The sequence below is a fragment of the Triturus cristatus genome, chromosome 1_2 (assembly GCF_964204655.1).
Source record: "Triturus cristatus chromosome 1_2, aTriCri1.1, whole genome shotgun sequence".
Taxonomy (NCBI): Eukaryota; Metazoa; Chordata; class Amphibia; order Caudata; family Salamandridae; genus Triturus; species Triturus cristatus.
Genome location: NC_140580.1, coordinates 518,221,329 through 518,242,978, shown reverse-complemented (window position 1 = coordinate 518,242,978; position 21,650 = coordinate 518,221,329). Strand labels below are relative to the sequence as shown.

Genomic DNA, 21,650 nt, shown 5'->3' with positions numbered 1-21,650 from the left:
TCTCTCCATCCCGCTGCACTTTGGAATAGAAAAATGTCTGAAAAGGGGCATTTCTCGCAAGAGTGTTTTTCTCTTTTTGGATCCATTTCACAGGGAAGCAACTAAAGGAAAGAGGTGTTTCTTCAAGTCACGGTTTTCAGTAAGTGAGGTGCAAGACAGGAAGAGAGGGAATAATAGGAAGAGAGGGGGGGGACAGCTGCCAGCAAAAAAAGGAAGAGGACATTGCCCGAGTCCTATTCCTTCTCTGCCCGTCCCCAAAAGCAAGCCAAGCCTTATCTGAATGCCTTTGTCCTACCCCAAAATAGTGCCGCCTGGGGCGGACCGCCCCCACCTAGCTACGCCACTGAACTCCTCGGGGGGCCTTCCACAAAAATCTTTCCTTCACTTTCTATATCTGTCACCTGACCATCTGCTTTTGTTACTTCAGGTGGACTTTCTCTCAACTTTCCATCAGGAATTACTTTATCGAGAACTTCTTTAATTGTCTCTTCACTGTTTTTCTCTTTTCCTGTAAGTACCTGTGCTTGTTTAGTCTCGGAGTCTGAGCTGGTGTCAGAAATCTGCAACTTCCTCCTCAAGGGAATGTTCTTTGGGGCAACGGTCAAATTTGGTTCTGCCCCCCCATTTTAAGAATTTTGTCCTGGTTTGGAATTCGCAAGTTATGACTAGCATGGATCCAGTTATTTATTCCTGCACACTTTACAGCTGTTGTAGTTAAAATCACTTGTCGTGGTTTTCCCCAATGTGGGACCAGACAGTTCCTTCGTCTGTGCACTTTAATTCTCACCCAGTCACCTGGGCTCAGATCATGAGCTGGCTTCTTTTCAAGGGTGGTGGCATCTGATCCAACCTGATGAAACACAGAATGTACAGCGTCAGCCAGTCCCTTACAGTAATCCAACACCAAGTCATCAGGGATGGGCAATAACTTGTTGACTGGTATGAATACATGCCTCGTCGCTCTCCCCATCACAATCTCGTGGGGACTCAAACCTGTGTTCCTATCTGGAATTGATCTAATAGTCATGAGTACCAGAGGCAAGACATCAGGCCATTTCAGTCCTGTGGCTAAACACATCTTTCCTAATCTGTTTTAATAGTGCCATTTACCTGTTCTACCACACCAGAAGCCTCTGGCCGATAGGCACAATGCTGTTTTTGTTGTACATTCAATGCTTCACAAATTAGCTTCATGATTTCATTATGGAAATGTTTTCCTCTATCTGACTCAATTGTGACTGGAAACCCAAATCTAGGGATGAACTCCCTCAAAAGCAGTTTTGCTACTGTTATTCCATCACTTCTTCTTGTGGGATATGCTTTACCCATCTAGGAAACGGGCAGACCATCACTAAAACATACCTCAACCTGTTACAGGGAGGCATCTCAATGAAGTAGATTTGCATTCTGGTGAAAGGCCCTCCTTCTCGACCTATGGTTCCTAGACTTACCACTGTTTTTCTTCCAGGATTGAACTGCTGACATATAAGGCATCTTTGACAAAGACTCTCAGCTGCAAGTCTGAATTTTGCATTGTACCATGTCTGCTTAAATAATCTAAGCATTGCGTCTCTCCCTACGTGTGCTTGTCCATGATATATCCGGACCATGGCTGACACCATGCTTTCAGGCATAACTGGTCTTCCATCCCGATAGACCCACACATGATCTGTTTCCCTTGGTGCACATCCTGCCTTGACCCATTATCTCATTTCCTCATCTCCTGCTTCTTCCTGTAACTGCCTCACTTCTTCCCATGTATTCACAATGTTAGTAAACAACAAGGGACATGAATTAATTTCCTTTTCTTTTGCCCTGTTCACCGAATTCTGATTTCGCGCACAATATTGAGCCATATCGTTTGCATACTGGTTCCCAGCTGCGAAGTAATCTCCAGTCTTTAAGTGTGCAGCACACTTCACAACAGCCAATTGCTTAGGCAGTTGTATCGCCTCAAGCAATTTCCCAACCACTTCAGCATTCTTTATAGGGGTTCCACTTGAGGTAAAAAATCCTCTCTGTGACCAAATTTGGCCAAAATCGTGCACGACACCGAAGCCATATTGACTATCAGTTATCACAGTCACTCTCACATTCTTTCCCAACTTACATGCTCCTGGTTAAGGCAAAACGTTCTGCAACTTGGGCTGACTTTACTACCTTTAGGTAAGATGCTTCCATTACTGCTGCTACTGTGCACACTGCATATGCTGCACCCAGAATTCCTTCTTCTGTTCTCAAGCATGACCCGTCCACAAACATCACATAGTCACTTTCTGTCAAAGGTACATCTTTTATATCAGGACGCGGTTTGGTACAGAAATCGAGCACATCCAAGCAGTCATGATCCACATCATCTGACTTTCACATTCTCAGCATCCGGCAATAACGTTGAAGGATTCACATTCAGACATCTTACAAGACTAACATTCGTTGTACCTAATATGACCTTTTCATATTTAGTCAGCCGACTATGCGTCATGAACTGAGTGCGGCTCCTTGTTAGAAGGATTGCCACATCATGAGGTATAAATACTCGCACAGGATAGCCCATCACAATTCCTTCGCTCTGTTCCAGACTCTTACAAGTGGCAGCCACTGTTTTCAGACAACCAAGCAATGCTACAGCTACTGGGTCGAGTATAGCTGAAAAAATGCAATTGGTCTTCTCAGTTTTCCATGTTTCTGTATTAATACAGAGTGCACATCCATTCTTTTCGCTGCAGTATAGTTCAAACTCCTTCTCATAATCGGGCATACCAAGTGCTGGTGCCTCACACACACTGTCTCTCAATTGTTTAAGGCTGTTAACTCTTCTTTATTCAATTCAATGGGATCTTTTACATCCTGTCTCGTCAGGCGTACCAAAGGTTTTGCAATCAGGGAAAAGTTACTTATCCACTGACAATATCCTACCATTCCAAGAACCATTCTCACTTCTCTTTGAGGCTCTCATTCCTTTTATTATCTTGATTCTCTCTGCAGTTATTTTCCTCAATCCTTTTTTCAATTTTATGGCCTAAATATTGTACTTCTTTCTGGCAGAATTGCAAATTCGATGGGGATACTTTAAGTCTTCCATCTGCTAAATGATTTAGCAATGCTATGGTATCCACTACACAAGCTTCTCGTGTTTTTGACGCCACTAGCAGGTCGTCGATATATTGCACTAGTACTGAGCTCTCGGACATCTCTAGATGTTTTAAGGACTTTTTCAATATCTGGTTAAATATTGAGGGGCTCTCTGTATACCCCTGTGGGATTCGGCACCATGCCAAAATGCGTTCGCCAAACCGGAACCCAAAAATCTGCTGTCTTGATGCAATGCAATGGAATGGAGAAGAAAGCATGACACAGGTCACTTACTGTGTACCATTCAGCATCATGTGGAATCTGATACAAAATTACAGATGGATTTGGTACAATAGGACAACATGACACAACTCTTTTATTTATTTTTCTCAAATCTTGCACTATGCTGAACGTTCCATTTGGCTTTTTCAGGCCTCTCTTCAGGCCTAGGGAGCTCGGGAGCGAGCAGCAGCACGGCCGGGTGCCAGCTGCAAACCTCGCATTCCTTGTTTAATTAGCAGCGGCGCGCAGTGTGCCATCTGTTTCGGGTCACACCGCGCTTGTTAACAACGTCCACCCCTGACAGAACACGAGCTGGGTTAGAAGCAAGGCTGTTTTTTCGTTTTTGCCGAGCAACAATGTGAAGGCTGGTGTAGTTATACGGCGCGCAAAACATCTTTCCATATGATGGTTTGAAACACTAAAGCAACTTCATTGCGGTTTTTTACCTGCAACAGTGAATGGAGGCTTTTTTCACCAAACATGTCCCATAGGAAGGCCAGTTCCTCCTGGCTGTCAACATGTGGCTGCAGCTGAGCCGGCAGGGTGGCCAGCATCTCATACAGACCTGTAAATTGAACAGAAAATATTAAATAAAATCAGAGTGCTCGCTTGTTCATTTATCACAGCAGTTCAATGTAAATTGCCGGTCCGCAGCATGCCATTTCATCTGTAGGGGGAGGGCAGTTTTATGGACAAATATTTACTTTGAAAACAGGAGGCAGGGGCGTTCCTCGCTTTCAAAGTCCCAGGTACTAAAAGCGCGCCGATCTGTCAAGGTTGTCAGACGTCTGTGTCTATACGTGCTATATTTTTACAAGCTCCAACTCAATATTTCGGGAAATATTTTAACATGGATAAAAGCTAGCAAACATTCCTCTATTAATGAATAGTCAGTTTCAAAGAAAATAGAAGCCAATGAGTGAAATCACCGGTATTGGAAAAATGTCCTTTCATAGATGACAAAAAAGATGGGGTGTTTCTTCAGAGAAGGATAGAATTTCCCGCCAAATATTTGTAGATGTACAACCATCGGCGCTTCACCTAATTAACAAGCATTGGCATAGCCAAAAGGTCTCGCCTTTGGGACCTTATAAGTGTTTAGCCATGCAACGGTTGATGTTGTACCAAGGGTATTGTGTTGCATAACTAAATACTTCTAAGGTCCCAAAAGTGAGAGAGCAGGGCTGGGGCAGGCAAGAGAGAGAAGGGCTGAGACAAGGCAGAGAGAGAGAAGGGGTGAGGCAGTAAAGAGAGAGAGAAGGGCTGAGGCAGGGAAGGGACAGATAGGAAAGGGGGCTGCGACAGCCAAAAGTGGGTAGGAGTAGAAAGAGAGGAGGCTGAAGTAGTGGAAGAAGAGGCCTGAGGCAGAGAAAGAAGGGAGGAGAGAGAAGGGCTGAAACTGTAAAAAAAAAAAAAAAAAAAAAAAACATCACAATGGTAGCAGTGAGCACAAAATACCCGCAATATCTACAAATGAAGATGGTTAGTATTGGAATAAGGTGAGGTCCGGACTGATGGTGCAACAGAGGACACGCCTGCAACCATAAAGTGTCTACAGGGGGAATTGAGAAAGCAATCCCCAATATAAAACATCACACGTGTTTGAAGCATGCAGCAATGTTGTACAGACAGTATATCACATCATATGTGGATAAAAAAAAAATAAGTTATAAAATGTATTCACAAAACTAAAATGTACAGTATACCACGGGAATGTATGTATAAATCCCATTTATGAAAATACAGCCCCTCCCCCTTTCCTAAGCAGCTTCTTGAGAGGAGGTCTTGTAAACGCAGAAGCCATGTGCTCCGAGGGCTGGCCGCCTGGCTCTTGGCGCTGGACAGCTTCAGTTCTGCCTCAGAGGAGCGGCAGGGTAGAAAGGTCTCTGGAAGGGTTCTTTGGTGCGCGCGTGTGTGTGCGTGCGTGAAAACAGATGAGGTGAGAGTAGAGAAAAATTACTAGTAAGATAGAGGAGTGAATGGTATAATGGGAAGAAGAGCGGAGATATACAGTGGAGAGTGGAAAGAGGTTAAAAAATAGAAAGCGAGATACAAATGTAGAGCGAGTAGGAGAAAGTGAGGATATACAAGAATGGATGTAAGATTGAGTCAGTGACTCAGTGAGCTAATGCATATTACTCCAGGGATCTGTTTTACCTCATGTTCATAGATTCAAATTGCGGTGGGTCCACTTAGCCTTTCATCCTTCCAAGGTCCATAAAATGAGTACCATTTAGTAACACGCCTGTTATTCTAGCGCCAATAGATCCAAGGCTTGGGTGAACCTGCTCTTTAACAACAGGTGTTATGTTATATTAAAGCTACTTGGGGAATTGTAAGAAAGGTAAGGGGACTGCAGGGTTATGTGGGAGAGAGTCAAAGGTGTAAAGCGGCTGGATACAAGTGGCTACTGAGATACAGGGGGATAGAGGAGAAAACCAAAACGTGTAAAGCAGCTCGATGGATAGTGCCATAAATGGTAACTGACGGAAGGCGGAAAATAGCGGAAACACATGGAGAAGAAGATAGGTGAGTGGTCGAGAGCAAACTATTTAAAACTGCTAGATACAGACGAATACTGGGCTATGTGGGAGAGCGTAAAGTAGCAATGTACAGATGAAATAGGGTATATAGGGGAGAGAGCTAACGACAGAAGATAGCTATATACAGATGGATAGTAAGATGAAGGAGTGAGTGAAGAGAGCAGGTGTAAAGCAGCTCGATGGAGATGGATAATGAAATGCGGCGCAGAGTAAAAGGTGTAAATAAGTTAGTTACAGGTGGATGGAAACGTACAAAAAAGAGAGAGCAAAAGGAGCAAAGCAGCTACATAAATATGAAGACCAAGATAATGGGTAAAATGGGGCACATCGAAACGCTAAGAGAAGGAAAGAGAGGTAAAAGGTACTAGACTGATGAATCAGAAAAAAAGAGTAGAAGGGTGCTGCGGACCAGAATTGAGAGGTACAGGTGGGAATGGGGAGGTGAAACATAAAAAGTGACGAAATACAGTGGAAGCTACAGGACGGTAGAGTGGACATATGAATGGAAGAAGGTAAGGAAAAAAGAGGAATAGGGAAGAGTTAGTTTTTTTTTATATAGCGCGAACTTGACCCGAATCCACTCTGGTATCAGAGCGCTTTACATAGAGCCAGTTACGTTACATGAGGACACACATTCATTTTTTTGTTAGGCACGGGGAGATTAAGTGATTTGCCCAGAATCACAGGAGGGAATCGCAGGAGGTTTAGCGTTGTTACCGAGAATCAAGCCAAGTTCCACCCAAGTCCAAGGTCGAGCGCCCTAACCGTTAGGCCAACTCCTCTGGAAGGTAAAGCAATACAGGGGACAGAAAGGTGCTGATGGATGCAGGAAAAAAGGGAGAGGGGACTGGGGAATTATAGCCATCAATAGCAAATGAGAGGCGGAGGGAAAGTGGAGAGGTAGAAAGGGATTGGGGAGAGTGAAAGGTAGCGTGATACAGAGGACAAGAAACAGGAGGAGCAGCTGGAGTTATTAGAGGAGTGATGCAGTGGTGGGGGAATGAAGAGATTGGAACATGACTATAGCAAGGGACGTGCAGGACCACTGCAGCTCAATGTCGGCCTTTTTTCACTAGCTAGCCATTGGGATGGGTCCTGTTTCCTTCACTTTTATTAGGGCCCAACCCACCATGACAGCCTTGCTTCACCACTGAACATAGGCCAAGAGCTCTATGGCTTTTGGGATACACTAATGTACAATGAGGCTTCTCGGTTATCTAAGCGTCCTGTCTTGGAGGGAGATTGCTGCTTAGTAACCATGGCTCCTTTCTGCAACTGACTATTTTTAATCAGTCTGAAACTATTCATAGAAAAGTAAATCGTGCATCTGCGACCTCCAGCGTAACCGCGTGAAGCACAACTTCCTGGAAACGATAAAACACTGAAAACTCAGAACACACGTGTGCTTGTTTTCCGAGTCGTGAACTATCTGTTCCCCCACGGGATGTTTACCAGCACGGAGCATCGGAGGGACCCCGGCCAGGAATGAAGTCCACTTGACACGGGGGGGGGGGGGGAACATACTGTATACTTTCCAACCTGGCAAGGCCAGCTTAATTTCTGTGGGTATTCCGCATCTCAGAGGCAAGGGATGTCTGCAGAGCACTCACGAGAGCTGTATGAGTACATGGGGACAGACGTGTTTTTTAAAATTTAATTTGCGCCTTCTGATCGCCTTAAGCAGTAGCTCAGTAAAAGCCAGGTGAATCAAAGCTAGCCCCCTGTGGACACCTTGCAAAGAAAGACGACTTGGCACGGAAGCAGCCTCCTGCCCCTTGTACACAGGAGTGTACACTAAATCGCTCTATGAACCGCGTCCTTCCTGCATCGAGAAGGAAGACTCTCTGGTGCCTCTTGTAATCGCCCAGTGTAGAAAAGACAAAACCAGCATTGGCCGCACGGCAGTAAAAGTAACGTCGCGCGGCCGTAAAAGCGAAAGTGATCGCGATCGCTCTGAAAGCGAAAGTGATCGCGATGACGTGCTAAAGCACGAGTTTTCAAAGTGCTGCTGAAGGCTGGCGGTTCGCGTGTGCACGTTTGCGTGAACGCAAGCGCTAGTCCAGCCAGCAGCACTTTGAAAACTCACCTCCAAAATGTCTCTTTGAGCCAGCGCATGCGCTGGGCTCAGCGAGACCTAAGATACCAACGAGGATGTGACCGATTTTCAAATTGATGGGGTGCGGGGGGGGGGTGTATTTCAATAAAATAAAAATGTACTATTGGTAAAGATGGAATCGGAGTAAAAAAAATTAAAATGATGCGTAGGGAAGGAAGTGAAAATTGGAGGTACTCAAAAGCAAAAACATGAGGCTAAAAACTAAAATGTTTCTAAGCGAGTTAGCTGTGTTAAATGTGACCACTGACCCCCCGCCTTCCTCGCAGTTTGGCTGGGGCAGACGGGTGCACTGTTCCACAGTAGTCCGGGTCATAAACTGTCTGTCAGGCGCACACAAACGATCGAGTGGTTGTCCAAAAATGTAGCAAGAGTGCATGCACGAGCTCTCTTTAGGGAGGTAACCTGGCAGGAGTCGATGTTAATTCATAAAACATGTTTAATTTTCCAGTGGGATTACAGGGGGTAAAAAGGACAAAATGCCTTTTTCTGCTGTCTACCAAAACACCAGTCCCCTGCGGTATCACTACAAACGGGCCTGCTATTATTTTTTGTTTGAATAACTGCTGCTGTTCATCACCGAGACAGATTTACACGACATTTAACTATTGAAGCATACCAGTTTGGTAAAATACAGGCTGTTCACCAATATCATTTGTATTGTCAAATTTAAACACCTATGTGCATGCTAGATTCATCGAATGGGTTTTAATCTTCTGAAACATTTAATGTGCCCTAAATGACACATTACTCATTTGGGAATTATTCCTTTTCATTGTTTGAATATTTATGCTTTTGCATATAAAGTGAAATATTCCTAATACATTTTTTCCAGAAATGTACCACGTGGTTAGAATTTTATGGCATTTTAAACCTACTGTTTTTCATCAAAATATAAGTGCTACTGCTATTCAAGTATGAATGTACGTGTCCTATGGAATGTCTGATGCCACGTATTATATGGACACACTATTTGATGTGGAAATTCAACTGTGCTAGCAGCAGTTTTTTTTTTATCCCAGAGATTCGATAAACAAAAGTGCTTACCTGCAGTGCTTATTCTCTTTTATTATGACAGCTGAAAGTTCAGGCACGGTGAAGGGGGGGATGGCTTCTGGAAAAAAATCTCTAAGCACATTAAACTGAAACATTCAGTTCAGAATGCTACTTTTATTTGAGTGGGTTTTTGGGTGCAGAAATGATTATACTTAACAAGAATTATTAGAAATGCCAGCTCTGTTGACCAGCCGTTGTAGAGCAAGCAGCTGATACTGCATTAAAAGATCAAAACAAATAAACCAAGGATTGGCCACTAGCCTTTTTAGCTTAGCCAAAGTTTGTTTTGCCAGGGATTTTGCAAACCTTTATTGTTGAGGAAACTGCTGGGCAGCCAATCACTCAAAAAACAAACATTGCCTAAAAGTACAAATATTTTTTGTTTATTAAAAAAAAAAAGCACGCAATGTGACAGTAGTCCTTACAAGCACACAATGTGACAGTAGTCCTTACAAGCACACAATGTGACAGTAGTCCTTACCCAAGAAGCACATCCACACAGAAAGTAGCTTCCTTAAGTGGAAAGGGCAGAATAACGTCAGTCACATTCAAGTTAGCCAATGAAGTGGGCTGCACCTCTGCCCCATGCTGCACTGGAAGGAAGAAACATGAGCATAACAATAACAGACACATGGATTAAGAGGGCTGGCTTAAAGCCCTACAAGTATAAAATACATATATTGTAGTTAAAAAAAAAAAACAGGTTTTGGCTTACCGAGGACCAAAAAGAGCTATACAATGTATGGCAGAGCAGTACTAAATGAAAAAGCACAACAGGGACAGGAGAGGGTTGTTAACCCCTTAACTGCTCGGCCTCCCTCAGTAACTAGTTTAGACGAATTCATATGGTGAAATATGTAGAGTCCAAAAATAGATATCAAGGTAACTTACGTATTTCTGAAATGGGAACAAGAAATGTAATTTAGTAGCGGGGTATTTGTAAATCTCTGAATTAGTGTTTGTCAATAGAAGCATATAAGTTACAGGGTATTTTTCAGAATGTTTTCTTTCTTACTTGCTAACATTTGGAAGGCACACATGCAGTGAAATCCAATTGGCAATAACAAATATCCTACTATTCTATGCTCCCACATGTCAAGTGTTTAATTATGCAGCACAATATCCTTGCTGCAATATCAACTGTTGCATGGTTAAACACTTGTAATGTCCCAAAGGCGAGACCTATTGGCTATGCCAATGCTTGTTACTTTACGCATCTGGATATTCAATGATTTGCCCAGAATTGTAAGATGTTGAGCCAACACAAGGACTGGTACATGATTTCCCAGTTACAAAGTCTGCAGATTTGGCCGTAATGCCACTTCCTCCCTAGTTTTAATAAAGGTTACCTCACCGCAAAGCCTATGCAAATACACACACACCCCTCCAGGAAGGCTTATAAGACATTGGGGCTGAGGTGACATCGCACTACCACCCAGCGAGGCTGAGGCCACTTCTCTTACTTCACCCCTCTCCCCAGCCCCCACTAGCCTCAGGGCGATGGCCAGGTAGAAGAGGGGTGAAGAAAAAGCACACAGGTACTACTGTTCCAGAGGAGGCTGAGGTATAGATGGCCCATGGCCACAACATCACCTGACCTGCAGCGAGGTCCGTGCACTCTCCCACCTACCATTGCCTGAATGTAATGGCGGGTCAGGGAAAAGCCACTGCTTCTGGGCTAGGCAGCCCCATGGGGCCGATGTGAAAATGGCACAAAAGCCAGAGCATCACCCGGCCCCCAGCGAGGCCTATTCTCAGACTCACTTCTCGCCCACATAGCCTGAAGTGCAATGGCCTAGCAGGGGGGGGATGAAGCAGGGGTCCCTTAGGCACCGGCCCAATCCAGGACTGCCTGCCTTCCCAATCCGACCCTGTATCGAGATCCAGATGAAGAGCTTAGGTTTGAAATGTCTAGGTGCTTGTATTGTACATTTTAATTTGCCTGTAGCAGTTGCCCCATGCTAACGATGAGCAGCCACTTTACACAGCACATTGCGGCACATGCATCTCCAGCCCATTCTGTAATATGGATGTGGCCTCCAGGCACAATGAACGGGCATAAGAGCCTTACAATCACCTCTGTAAGATTGTACCTATTGGGAACCAAGGCAATCGATTCACCTTCAGGGACATATCTTTTTCAAGACTGTCCTTCCTTTTTTTATTTTTTTTATTTATTTTTTAAAAATATTTTTCATTGTCAACAAGAGGGCAACCTAATTAACACAATATTACATTTAACAGAAAGAAATAGAAAAAGACTATCCTCTTCCAAAGTTCTTTGGATAGCCATTCCCACGAGTGGAAGTATCCCGGTGGCACTGTATCTTGGGTTCATTGCATCATTTTGTGGGACAGAGGGGGCATTATTTTCAGTGTGACTGCAGACAGATATGGCTGGCATCAATACCTCAAAAAAGTACAAGAAGTTGTACAGAGAGAGTGTGGGCTTTGAATCGGAATGACTTCTCTGCCATTGGCTTGCACGTGTTTTTCATGGTAGGCCATTGCTTAAATGGAGTGCTTTTAAAATTGTTTAAAAAAAAAAAACGCACATACGCAATTTTATTAATACACCATTCTTTTTCTTCTCCCACTTGACAGGATATTTTATTATCGTGCTCTAAATTGTAAGCTACAAGCAAAAACCATTTACAGCATCAAATATATAAACACTCACCTGTAAGCAAAGAGATGTGCTTTACTAATAACAGTACTTGTTTATGCTTTTTATAAATGTTAACATTTTTAATCAGGGAGTCTAGAAAATGATTTAACATTCCAAAATTGTAAATAGTAGGTAAAACTGTCATCTGCCGAAATACTGAGTGCAGTAATTTTAACTACGAGTCTACATTAAAAAGCATACTTGCACATTTATTGTAATAAAGTATGTAAATAACTCAACGCTTCTTTCCATGCCGCATATAAGATGGATAGTAAAGACTGTTATTCGATTACTGTATTTTGAACTTTGTGAGTTGCTGAGAATCGTAGAAATGTGGTCTGAGGTCTAAAAATGCAGAGACGCTAGTTTGAAACAGTACCATGTTTAAAAACTTCACATGTAACACTGTCCAAACCACTGATTACCATAACCATTTTGCAGAGTGGTTTAAATTATGCTTTTTTCCCTTCAGCTGATACTGATTTTTTTTTTTTTCAAACCCTTTTTAGGTCTCGGCTCGAAGACTGCGCTTGCGCAGTCTCGCTCCGAGATTTAATGTTAGGAGTGGGGCTTTAACCCGCCCCTTTTTTTTACCTCTTCTCCATTGGCTGGCCTCTGAAGTACTGGTCAGCCATTGGAGAAGAGCATTGTCTCTCCAAACAAGCCCCTGTCTTTTTCGGATTCGGGGGCGTGTTTTTTCGATTCTTTCTCTCCTCTGGAATGTAACCATTCCAGCCAATGGCAAGAGGAGAGAAAGAAAAACCCGCCCCGAATCCGAAAATGCCGCTCCGTTTCTCCGAGGCATTTCTGCTTCACCTCGGAGAAACATGGTTACAAAGTCGGCGGGGTCCTGGGGTCGGTGTCAGCCATGCCTTCCTGAGACTCTTACGAAAGCTGAAAAGTGAATGTACTTAAAGAAGCATAGAACGCCTGAATCTGTTCCAGTTATACAATATTGTTTTTGTTGAATTAAAGTCGATCGCGTTATCAAAGATCCTCCATTTCTTAGCCTGACGATATTTATCCATCGAAAAAAATTCTCGATTGCCTTTCGCTTTTGGGTTGTCTTTAAGCGCATATCACAGTTGCGGCGTGTACAACACAATGTATGTATATAGCAAGGCCAATTTTAAGTGTAAAATCTGATAAAATATGTTTATAGTGTAGTCCCTAAGGTCGGGCGTCACAAACTACATTTCCCAGAATACATGTGTCCGAGAACACTCGTATGTTGGTGTTACTCTTAAAGACCCGGTGTTCTTAAACTGTATGGCGGCGAGACAAATGTTAGTCTTTGAGATACTTCCATCAGTTCACGTCGAACCCCTATAAACTGTACCCCCATCTAAGACATTTACTTGCCTCTATGTTTGAAAAATAATTCTGCTCCACTTAACGAGTGGTCAAACTTGAGTGGCGCCACATATATTCGTATGACAATTGCGCAAAAGACAGATGGGCAATTAATCTCGCTTACAAAATCTCGAATACATACTTCACAGTTCCAAATTACTTCAACAATAAACCTCGTTCTCTCTAGTCTAAACTACTTCTAGAAAACACCAGTACCCCCGTGTTTCCAACAGAGCCACCTGATTAGGCGGGACCCGGTGCTTTCCACTGCAGCCTCTTTTCCGCTGCCGGAAGTTCCGGTTGAGGATAGTGGCCATTTTGTTTATCACTCCTTTCAAGGGTACTATAGTGGGAAGTGCACCCGTTGTCCCTGCTCTCTGTGCAGTCATGTTTCCTCTGGCTAGAAGTGCTCTCTCGCGGTCTGGTAAGGACGGGTGACATTGCATGGACGCGTTCGCTGTGGTGCTTCAAGTCCAGACAGCCGCTGTTTTTATCTCTTCCGACACGAGTGATATGCTTTCGGGGTTTCGCTTCTGTCAGTGCAACCTCCCTCTCCGTGCTCTCAGCCGAGTATACTTTATTCAAACACTTTAATGGGAGAGGAGAACATTTGCATAACTGCAGTTTTTAAATGCTGGATAACAAGTATTGTTTTATTCGCGTAGGAAAGATATAGTCCAAAGGCTATCCTGCTTCCTGTATAAAGCTGGTTTTTGTCCGACCACTAGACATAACTACAATCCCATGCTGCACCAGCTGCTTGTAAAACTCTTGACATTTCTGATCTGCCTTTGTTCCGAAAAGATTAATTCTACGTTATTGTGATACTGAAAGGGCTTTCTATCCTGCATCTGTTAAAACCGGTAATGTCCTTTGCATGTCAGAGGTAAGTCGTGCCCTTGAGCATGAAGTTCACCTTACTAACGAAAAATGCAGGGTTTGTTAACTAGCACTCCAGGTCCTTAAGGGCACCCGGGCAGGCTCCTGATTTCTATATTCAGACATTTGACAACATGTTACTAATTTGGCTAGTTCTGATGTGGCCACCGCGGAGATGTAACAATGACTGATATTTTTAATATAGCGATTTATAATACACTGCTGCCATGTGTAATCACTCCTTATCTCTGTTGCGTCCCCTATTTAATTGTAATCTTTGTGGCGACACCTGAAGGATGGTATTCTGAGTCAAGTGTTTATCTCGCTTCACAATACCCATGGCTGAAGGAACAATGCCATTGCAACCCCTCATTTTAGATTCAGCAACTAAAGAAGCGAATCCATCTTGCACCTACTTTGCCGTTGCCTAGAATTCATGTTGGCACGCAAACTATCCCTTAAACCAATGTTTCTAAAAAAATAAAAATTGGATATTTCTCAGAGGGTTTAAAACCCGTATTCCGTCTGAGATATCCCGGTTTGTCAAATTTATGAGCATCATATTTAATAGATTTAAATCTTTTAATAAAAATGTATTTAGCTAAGCATCAACATATTTATCCATCTGAAGCAGAAGCCAGAAGAGGATGTGGACTTTCATAGACACTGTTAACATTTGAATATATCATGAATATCAGTTCCTGAATATTCAATGGCAAACATGTTATATGAATTGAGGAATTTGACCCTAAAACACAGTGACCTCAAACAAGACCTTAGTTTAACAGACCGTGGTTTAAGTTGTATTTTAATGAACTATAATTTTTCTTAACATCTATTTTTTTCTTATGGGATTCTTTGCTCTCTTTATTTTAGCATCCATATTTTACTAATTGTAATATTTTAAGCAACTTGAAACAATAATTAAATTAGGAATTCAGAATTATTTGCGAACTGCATCAAAGCATATTGCCAAAATAGTCACTTTAAAAGCAGGCATGAAGAGAATTCTGTTCAAAAAAGATAATTGTATTCACTTGTACCCCATAATGTTTTCTGGAAACAGTTTCCTGATGCAATTCTCACACCTGACAAAGAGAAATATCGGTTAACGAGATAGACCGAAAGAATAGAATGATTTCATAAGAAAAGCGTGGTGTTTGTTAGTCTAGAGTCTGAACGAGAAACCTAATGGTTTTTAGACTGTTTACAGGAGCACTGATATCTAGACCATGTGCTCTGACCTAAAACATGTTGAAATTGGTTATAATTCAAAATTATTGGTATGTTTATTTTACCTATTTCCCTAATATATGGTACAAAGTGTACGCAGGATCTGTAAGTTAGATTCCACTAGTGGAGTGCTGCATCTGTTGTGCCGGCCACTATACTAACCGTGAAAACATGCTTCATGTCTTCCATTGTAGCCTAACTGGATGTGTAAAAACTGCAATTCACCATGCCAAAATAATCCCTTTCAAGAGGTCTAAACCTTACACTTAACTAACAATGTCACCTCTAAGTAGTCCTTATAGCCCTTCAGGCAGGGTGCATGGCAATAAAAAGTAGGACATGTAACCTCGAATCCTGTCCTTATTTAAACATTTAGGTTTTGATTGCCAAGTTGTGCATTGCAACCGTAGCTTTATGGCTTTCGTTTTAACTTTTTACATGCATCTATCTGTCAGGTCTGACGTGAGTGGGTGGCTCTGTGTGTGGCTCTGTCTGTGTGTGGGTAACTGTGTGTAGGTGGCTCTGTGGGTGGCTCTATTTGTGTATGGGTTGCTCTGTGTGGGTGGCTCTGTGTGTGGGTGCAAATGCAATAGGTCTCGCATTTGAGAGTGATTAAGCTATTGACATTGTAAATAACAATGCCGTTTCTTAAAAATGTTTTAAAAACAAAAACCTAAACAAAAATAATGTCATGAGCAATGCCAATAGCTCTAACTTTAACAATGTCGATACCATTGCATTGTAAATGCTTGTTTAAACCCTTCCCTCGACCTGTGTTGCTCCCTCGCCCTCCCTACTCACTGATGACCTTCGACAGTGACTTTGAAATTCCTCCTACCACTCCCTGTTTTTTATTTCATGGTGGGCATTGGTACTATGCCTCTTCTGATTGTAAAGGCCCTTCATCACACTCTCCTTTTATTTTATTTTTTAAAGGAAAGTTATTATTTTTAATTTTTATTTAGTGCTCCAAGCTTGGTGTCTGCAATCTTGGAAGAGTAAAATAAATAAAACTATAGCTGTGTAATGACATAAGCGTACATATGTCATTGTGCCGGGGCACTTATTACTTTTTTTTAAAAAATTCTGGTGCTGAGCAGCATAGACAAAAGCGGTGGCCTCGGACAAAGGAGACCAGCATTGGCAAACCCAATAGCTTGCCACGTGTTGTGTGTTTTTTTTATTTATTTATTTTTTTTGTTTGTTTTTTTTTTGTTGTTTTTTTTTTTTTCTTTTTAATGGCAAGACCAATCTGGTTTTCCAATGCTTCTTCTTAAAGGCCCAATTTCCTTATTTGTGGATTCCATTGTACTCTCTGTGCCTAAACCGGAGTACAACACTATGTCTTGAATGTATAGTTCCTCCTTTTACAGGGAGGATATATAGCGCTTAACAGTTGCACAAGGAGCGACTTGTGGGAGTTGTTAGCTTCCTTATCCATCCAGTATTGAGTACTGTTGTTAAGAATCGTACAAGATGGAAAGTCGGGAACACGTGTCAGATGATCAAATCAGGGAGCTCATTTTTGATATTTATGTGAATTCAGTACATAAACACCCAAACTGATGCATGGTTTGTTTTTTGATTGTGTAAGCTGTCACATCCTTGTGGTGTTACGGTAGCCCTAAAACCACATCTATAAGGAGGCTGTTAGTTGCTTGATGGCATATTTGTTCTTACCTTGGAATGTACTTGATACCTGTGATCAGCTACGGTTATTTATCATCTTTCATATGTCTATTTTTGTACAGGATGTAAATGTTGATTTTGAAGCGCATGAAATTACTGATTTTGACCACAATGGGATAAAGAAACTACTACAGCAGGTATGTCTTATTAATACTGGTCTTTGGCAGCTTAGTTTTAACCTTTTTCAAATTAAAGTGATTAGATTATTAATGAAGGGTTGATTTGTGAATGCAGGGTAATCTTGAATGCCATAACTTTTTAGTCTGACCATAAAGTTGAACGATTGTGATAATATGCATTTCCCTGTGTGTGCCATACTCTTTCCAATGTACGTGTTTCTAAAATAAATGATTGTGAAACAAGTTGTGTACTGTATGTTGCATGTTTTACCCATTTGCTCACTGTAGCAGTTAAGACACCTAGTAGACACGGAACTATTGTACAGGACTGCATTTTATTTGTTTGTGTTGTGACGGTATGGGGGTGATCTGTTGAGTTATAAACCATGTAATCCTCAGATTTAGTATGTATTAGAACCACCTTTGTGTTCCTCTTCCAAAACGCCTTTTTTAAGTTAAGTCTGAACAATATGGATCAGTTGTATATTATTGACGCCTGCATCAAAGTGGTTGGATTTGCTCAACTCCTCTGACCAGCTCCAAAAATAACACATCTGAAGTTCCTCTATTACAAATAAGCATGAATAGATTTTTACCTGTCCATAATATTTTTATTAATTTAGTATTTCTAGGCACACGTTTGGCCCTGTAGGGATAAGCGATACTGAAATCCCTGCATGTTGCGTACCAGCCATATTATTGTTTAACTTTAATGTGAATGCTTTCCACTTAAATTGAGACAATCCCAGAGTTCATGCGTTGTTTTGCATTTGTTCCTTTTTGTGATGAAAGCACCATTTTGTGTGGAAAATGTCTGCAGATATGATAATTGTATGATTATTTGGCCTTCTCAGTGGTTAACCCTAAATTGGAGCCGGCTTTAAGTGCTTCAGATTTTTGTTTTTGCCTGGTTCCAGCAAGATTACAAAAGCGTACCTCCGCTTTGGGTATTCTTGATTTGAAACCCCTGTGTGATGCCGATGCGTGTTACTAATCGACAGTCGGCATGCTTTGTCTCATCTAATGTAATTTGGAGGGTGTACGAATTCCTCCGAATTGGAGCAGTCCGCTTCTCCCAAGAAGTCCTGGCATCAGTATGGCTGTTGCCTGGGAAGTTAGTTTGCTCCTACTTCTCCCGCTTTCTGGCCTAAAAAAGAAATGGACTTGTGAGGATCCAAATAAAATCCTCAAGATCCTCCTTTTAGCTTATATTATGTAGCAACTCTGGTTCGCTGAGTGCTGTACAGCACTGTATACTTGCTCCTTTGTGGTATATGACTTGGCTTCAACATGCTTGACTCTTGCATACAGATCCCAGGTGCAAGGAGACCATTTTCTCTGCACTTTTGCATATGCTTTCCACAAATGAAGAGAACATTAATAGTTATTGTCACGGAGGATATTGGGTTTTACACGTTGATCTTCTTGATTTGGGGAAGATGCTTTTAAATGTTGGCACAGTGTCCTGTCTCTTGTTTGAGGTTATCAAAAATCTGACCCCCTTTTGCCTTTCCTTCTGCTTCACATTGCCAACTGAAGACCAAGAGAGCCAATCAGAAACTTAGCAACTGTGCAAGCTGGTTACTGTACTTAAAACAGTGTGGGTTGCTGAAGATCCTACAGTTTGTTGCCACCAAAAAGAGGTGCCATAGCCTATCCTCCTCCAGAATGCCATTCAATCCTTGGTGTACTGAGTGTGTGCTCACAGGGGGCCAATGTTGTTCACAGGTACTGCTGAGTGGAGGACACTCTGTTGCAAACCGCTTATCCTACAAAGATTTTCTTGGGTGGGAGTGAATGGGCAGGCCGTTATACAGCATTCACTTTCCTTAGGAAATGAGGCTGTGCCTATTTCTTCCACTCTGTGAAATTCAAATGTTTATATGAATGGTTTATATTGCCACTGAACCATGCTTTTTAACCCAGACCGACTACATTCAACTAATAGGGCAAAGGCTATCCTCTGGGCTTAAACTCAGCTTACTTTGCAAATATGAGGAATTTTATCTGCATAAGATTTTAGAAATGTGTCAATCTATGATTCACATAATTAGGGACAAAGTGAACTGCATAACCTCAAAACTTCTAGGGTGAAATATTAAAACAAAAGAAGCACCACGTCAGCCTTTAGATGTTTGCACAGTATTTTAATGTAGTGGGAGAGTTATGTACAGCAATGCCGTCAAAGAATTGAAGATCCATATGTGGCCATGCACTGATTTTAGCCGCAACTATTGGCTTGATTGCTCAAGGGGTTGCCTTCACTGAAAGAGTGTCAAGTGAGTCTAAGTATACATTGGAATCAATGTTCATAGATCCTTTAAATTGTAGATGAATTTTGTCCACCTCGTGCACAAAAAAACTGCTAGTTTGTCGCACTGGCTTTGGGTGAGAGATGTTGCAGGCATGATATTATTAGCGTCTGATAATTCTTTCACCACCTTAAAGAGTTTTCTGGCAGTGTTGGGCAGTGACTATTTCTTTCAGTGTAATAAGTGGCGAGTGCTGATGTGCAAAGGACATGATATCTTTCTAAAGCCATAATCAGATTTATCCTCCTCATCGTATCGTTTCCTCCGATGTCTTTCTAAGATTTTACACTGCTTCTTTTCTGATCGGAGTACATCATTGAACCAGGGAGCCGGAGGGTGCGTTCTACCCACAAGTTTGTTTTGTAGATGGCTAGACGGTCTCAGCAGCATCATTGAGCGATTGATGTAAGACAGTTTCATCATGATCAGGTGCAGTACAAGTGCTGGCTTTGTGTTAAGAAGTTGCTTCACAGATGTCTCTCCCCTGAGGCGGAAGCCGGGGGCTTTGCTCTGATCGAATTTTAAAATACTGCATAATTTTAAATCTGTAATTGTATTTTGTATCTTGTGCATGTTTAGTTGATTTTTAAAAACTACCTGCACGTCTTTCCGCCCCCTCGAACCCGATTCCCAGTGCATTTCTAGTTCTTGGCGCTTGGGGAGAAGGGGTTCGGCCATCTTGGGTGAGGGAGGGGTAGCGCTGCAGCTGCTGGCCGCCTCCCACCCTCCTCACACCGGATATAAGGGCATGAACATCCGTCCGTGCAGCGGGCGCGCCAATGGCAAGCCCGTCTGCGCCCGGCCCGCACCCAGGGCCAAGAACCCTGCTCCGGCTCCCTCATATTACAAGTCAGCCTAATCCCATATGGCCCTGATGGAGCTTCAACCAACCCCTTCCTTTCGATGCACTAAACATGACCTATCACAAATACCTATGGTTTCCAACTTGATTTGCCCCCACTGTAATAGTACGATTTCTATTAACAACTTGAAAACTCCCCCTAAACTGCAAAGTGACGTCAACGAGGTGGTCATTCTTATGGCCCTCATCAATGCGCGGTCACTGGGCAAACACAGCCAAGAAATAGCGGACCTTATCACTGATAACAACTTAGATGCGCTTTATATCACTGAAACATGGACTGATGATACATCAGCCCCTGATCTAGTAATTGCAGTCCCTCCCGGCTATAAAGCCTACCGACAGGATAGGGTTAGAAAAAAGGGAGGGGGTCTGGCCATTATAGCAAGAGACCGGTTCGAGGTCCGAACATCATCTATTCCTGTTACATCATGTGAAGCCATGCACTTTAACATAAAGTTCACAGCCCTTTTTAACTTTAAGGGAGTTCTCCTATACCGTCCCCCTGGGACAAGAGCAGCCTTTTTGACCAACTTAAGTACGATAACTGAATCGATAGCCACGGAAGAGTCTACGACAATTATGGGTGACATGAATTTCTACCTAGAACAAGAAAATGATAGGGACACCGTCGCCCTTACATCAGACCTAGAAATAATGGGCCTTAGACAACTGGTTACCTCTCCCACCCACCAGGCAGGACATACGCTGGACGGTATTTTTTCTAACGTAGAGGGCCTGCACATATTAAATATTCTACCCATGCCATGGACGGATCACTTTGCTATATTTAGCGGCCTGACAATCAAGGAATCATTGAGGAAGAAGGTCACATCTACTAAGTCAGGCTCTTTCAAAGTATGGAAGAATATAAACCATACTGAACTAAAAATACTTCTGGACAAAACTTGCCCAGACCTATCCAATGAACCCAATACCGCCACTCATCAATTCCATGAATGGCTAGGTGATGCCACGAATCACCTAGTACCCACTAAACTCCATTCCAGGAATAGAAGCACACCGACCGCTCCGTGGTACACAGAGGAATTAAGAACCCAAAAACAATTAAGTAGGAATAGGGAAAGGCACTGGCGTAGAACCTATGACACCGAAAGCAAGATCAAATATAAAGAATCATTGGCCATTTATAAAACTATGATTATTGCAGCCAAAAAAACATTTTTTTCGGAACAAATTGAAAATGCTAAAAACTCTAGTAGGCAACTATATGACATCACTAAAACCTTATCTGGTAATGCACCAGATCTAAATCCGTCCCCGTCACAATCATTCTGCGACGCGTTGTCTGAGTTCTTTTTCTCCAAGGTCAATGACATATACCAAGCTTTTACTTAAAAAATTAACATCACCAGAGCCCCTCCCTTTCACATTTCCTCAGGAAACACCTTGTCCAGTTTTAAGGCTCTTACTATTGATCAAACAAAAATCATCATCACGTCTATTAA

The 21,650-nt window shown here is 42.3% G+C and overlaps 1 protein-coding gene across 1 annotated transcript in view; it reads left to right on the top strand.

Annotated features, from left to right (window-relative positions):
* The window catches only part of BCCIP (BRCA2 and CDKN1A interacting protein), a 163,241-nt gene that overhangs the window by 3,803 nt on the left and 137,788 nt on the right, over positions 1-21,650 (top strand). Inside the window, exon 2 of the mRNA XM_085606244.1 lies at positions 16,951-17,025. Coding sequence (XP_085462370.1) covers positions 16,951-17,025 — 75 coding nt within the window. The remainder of the gene's footprint in view (positions 1-16,950; positions 17,026-21,650) is intronic.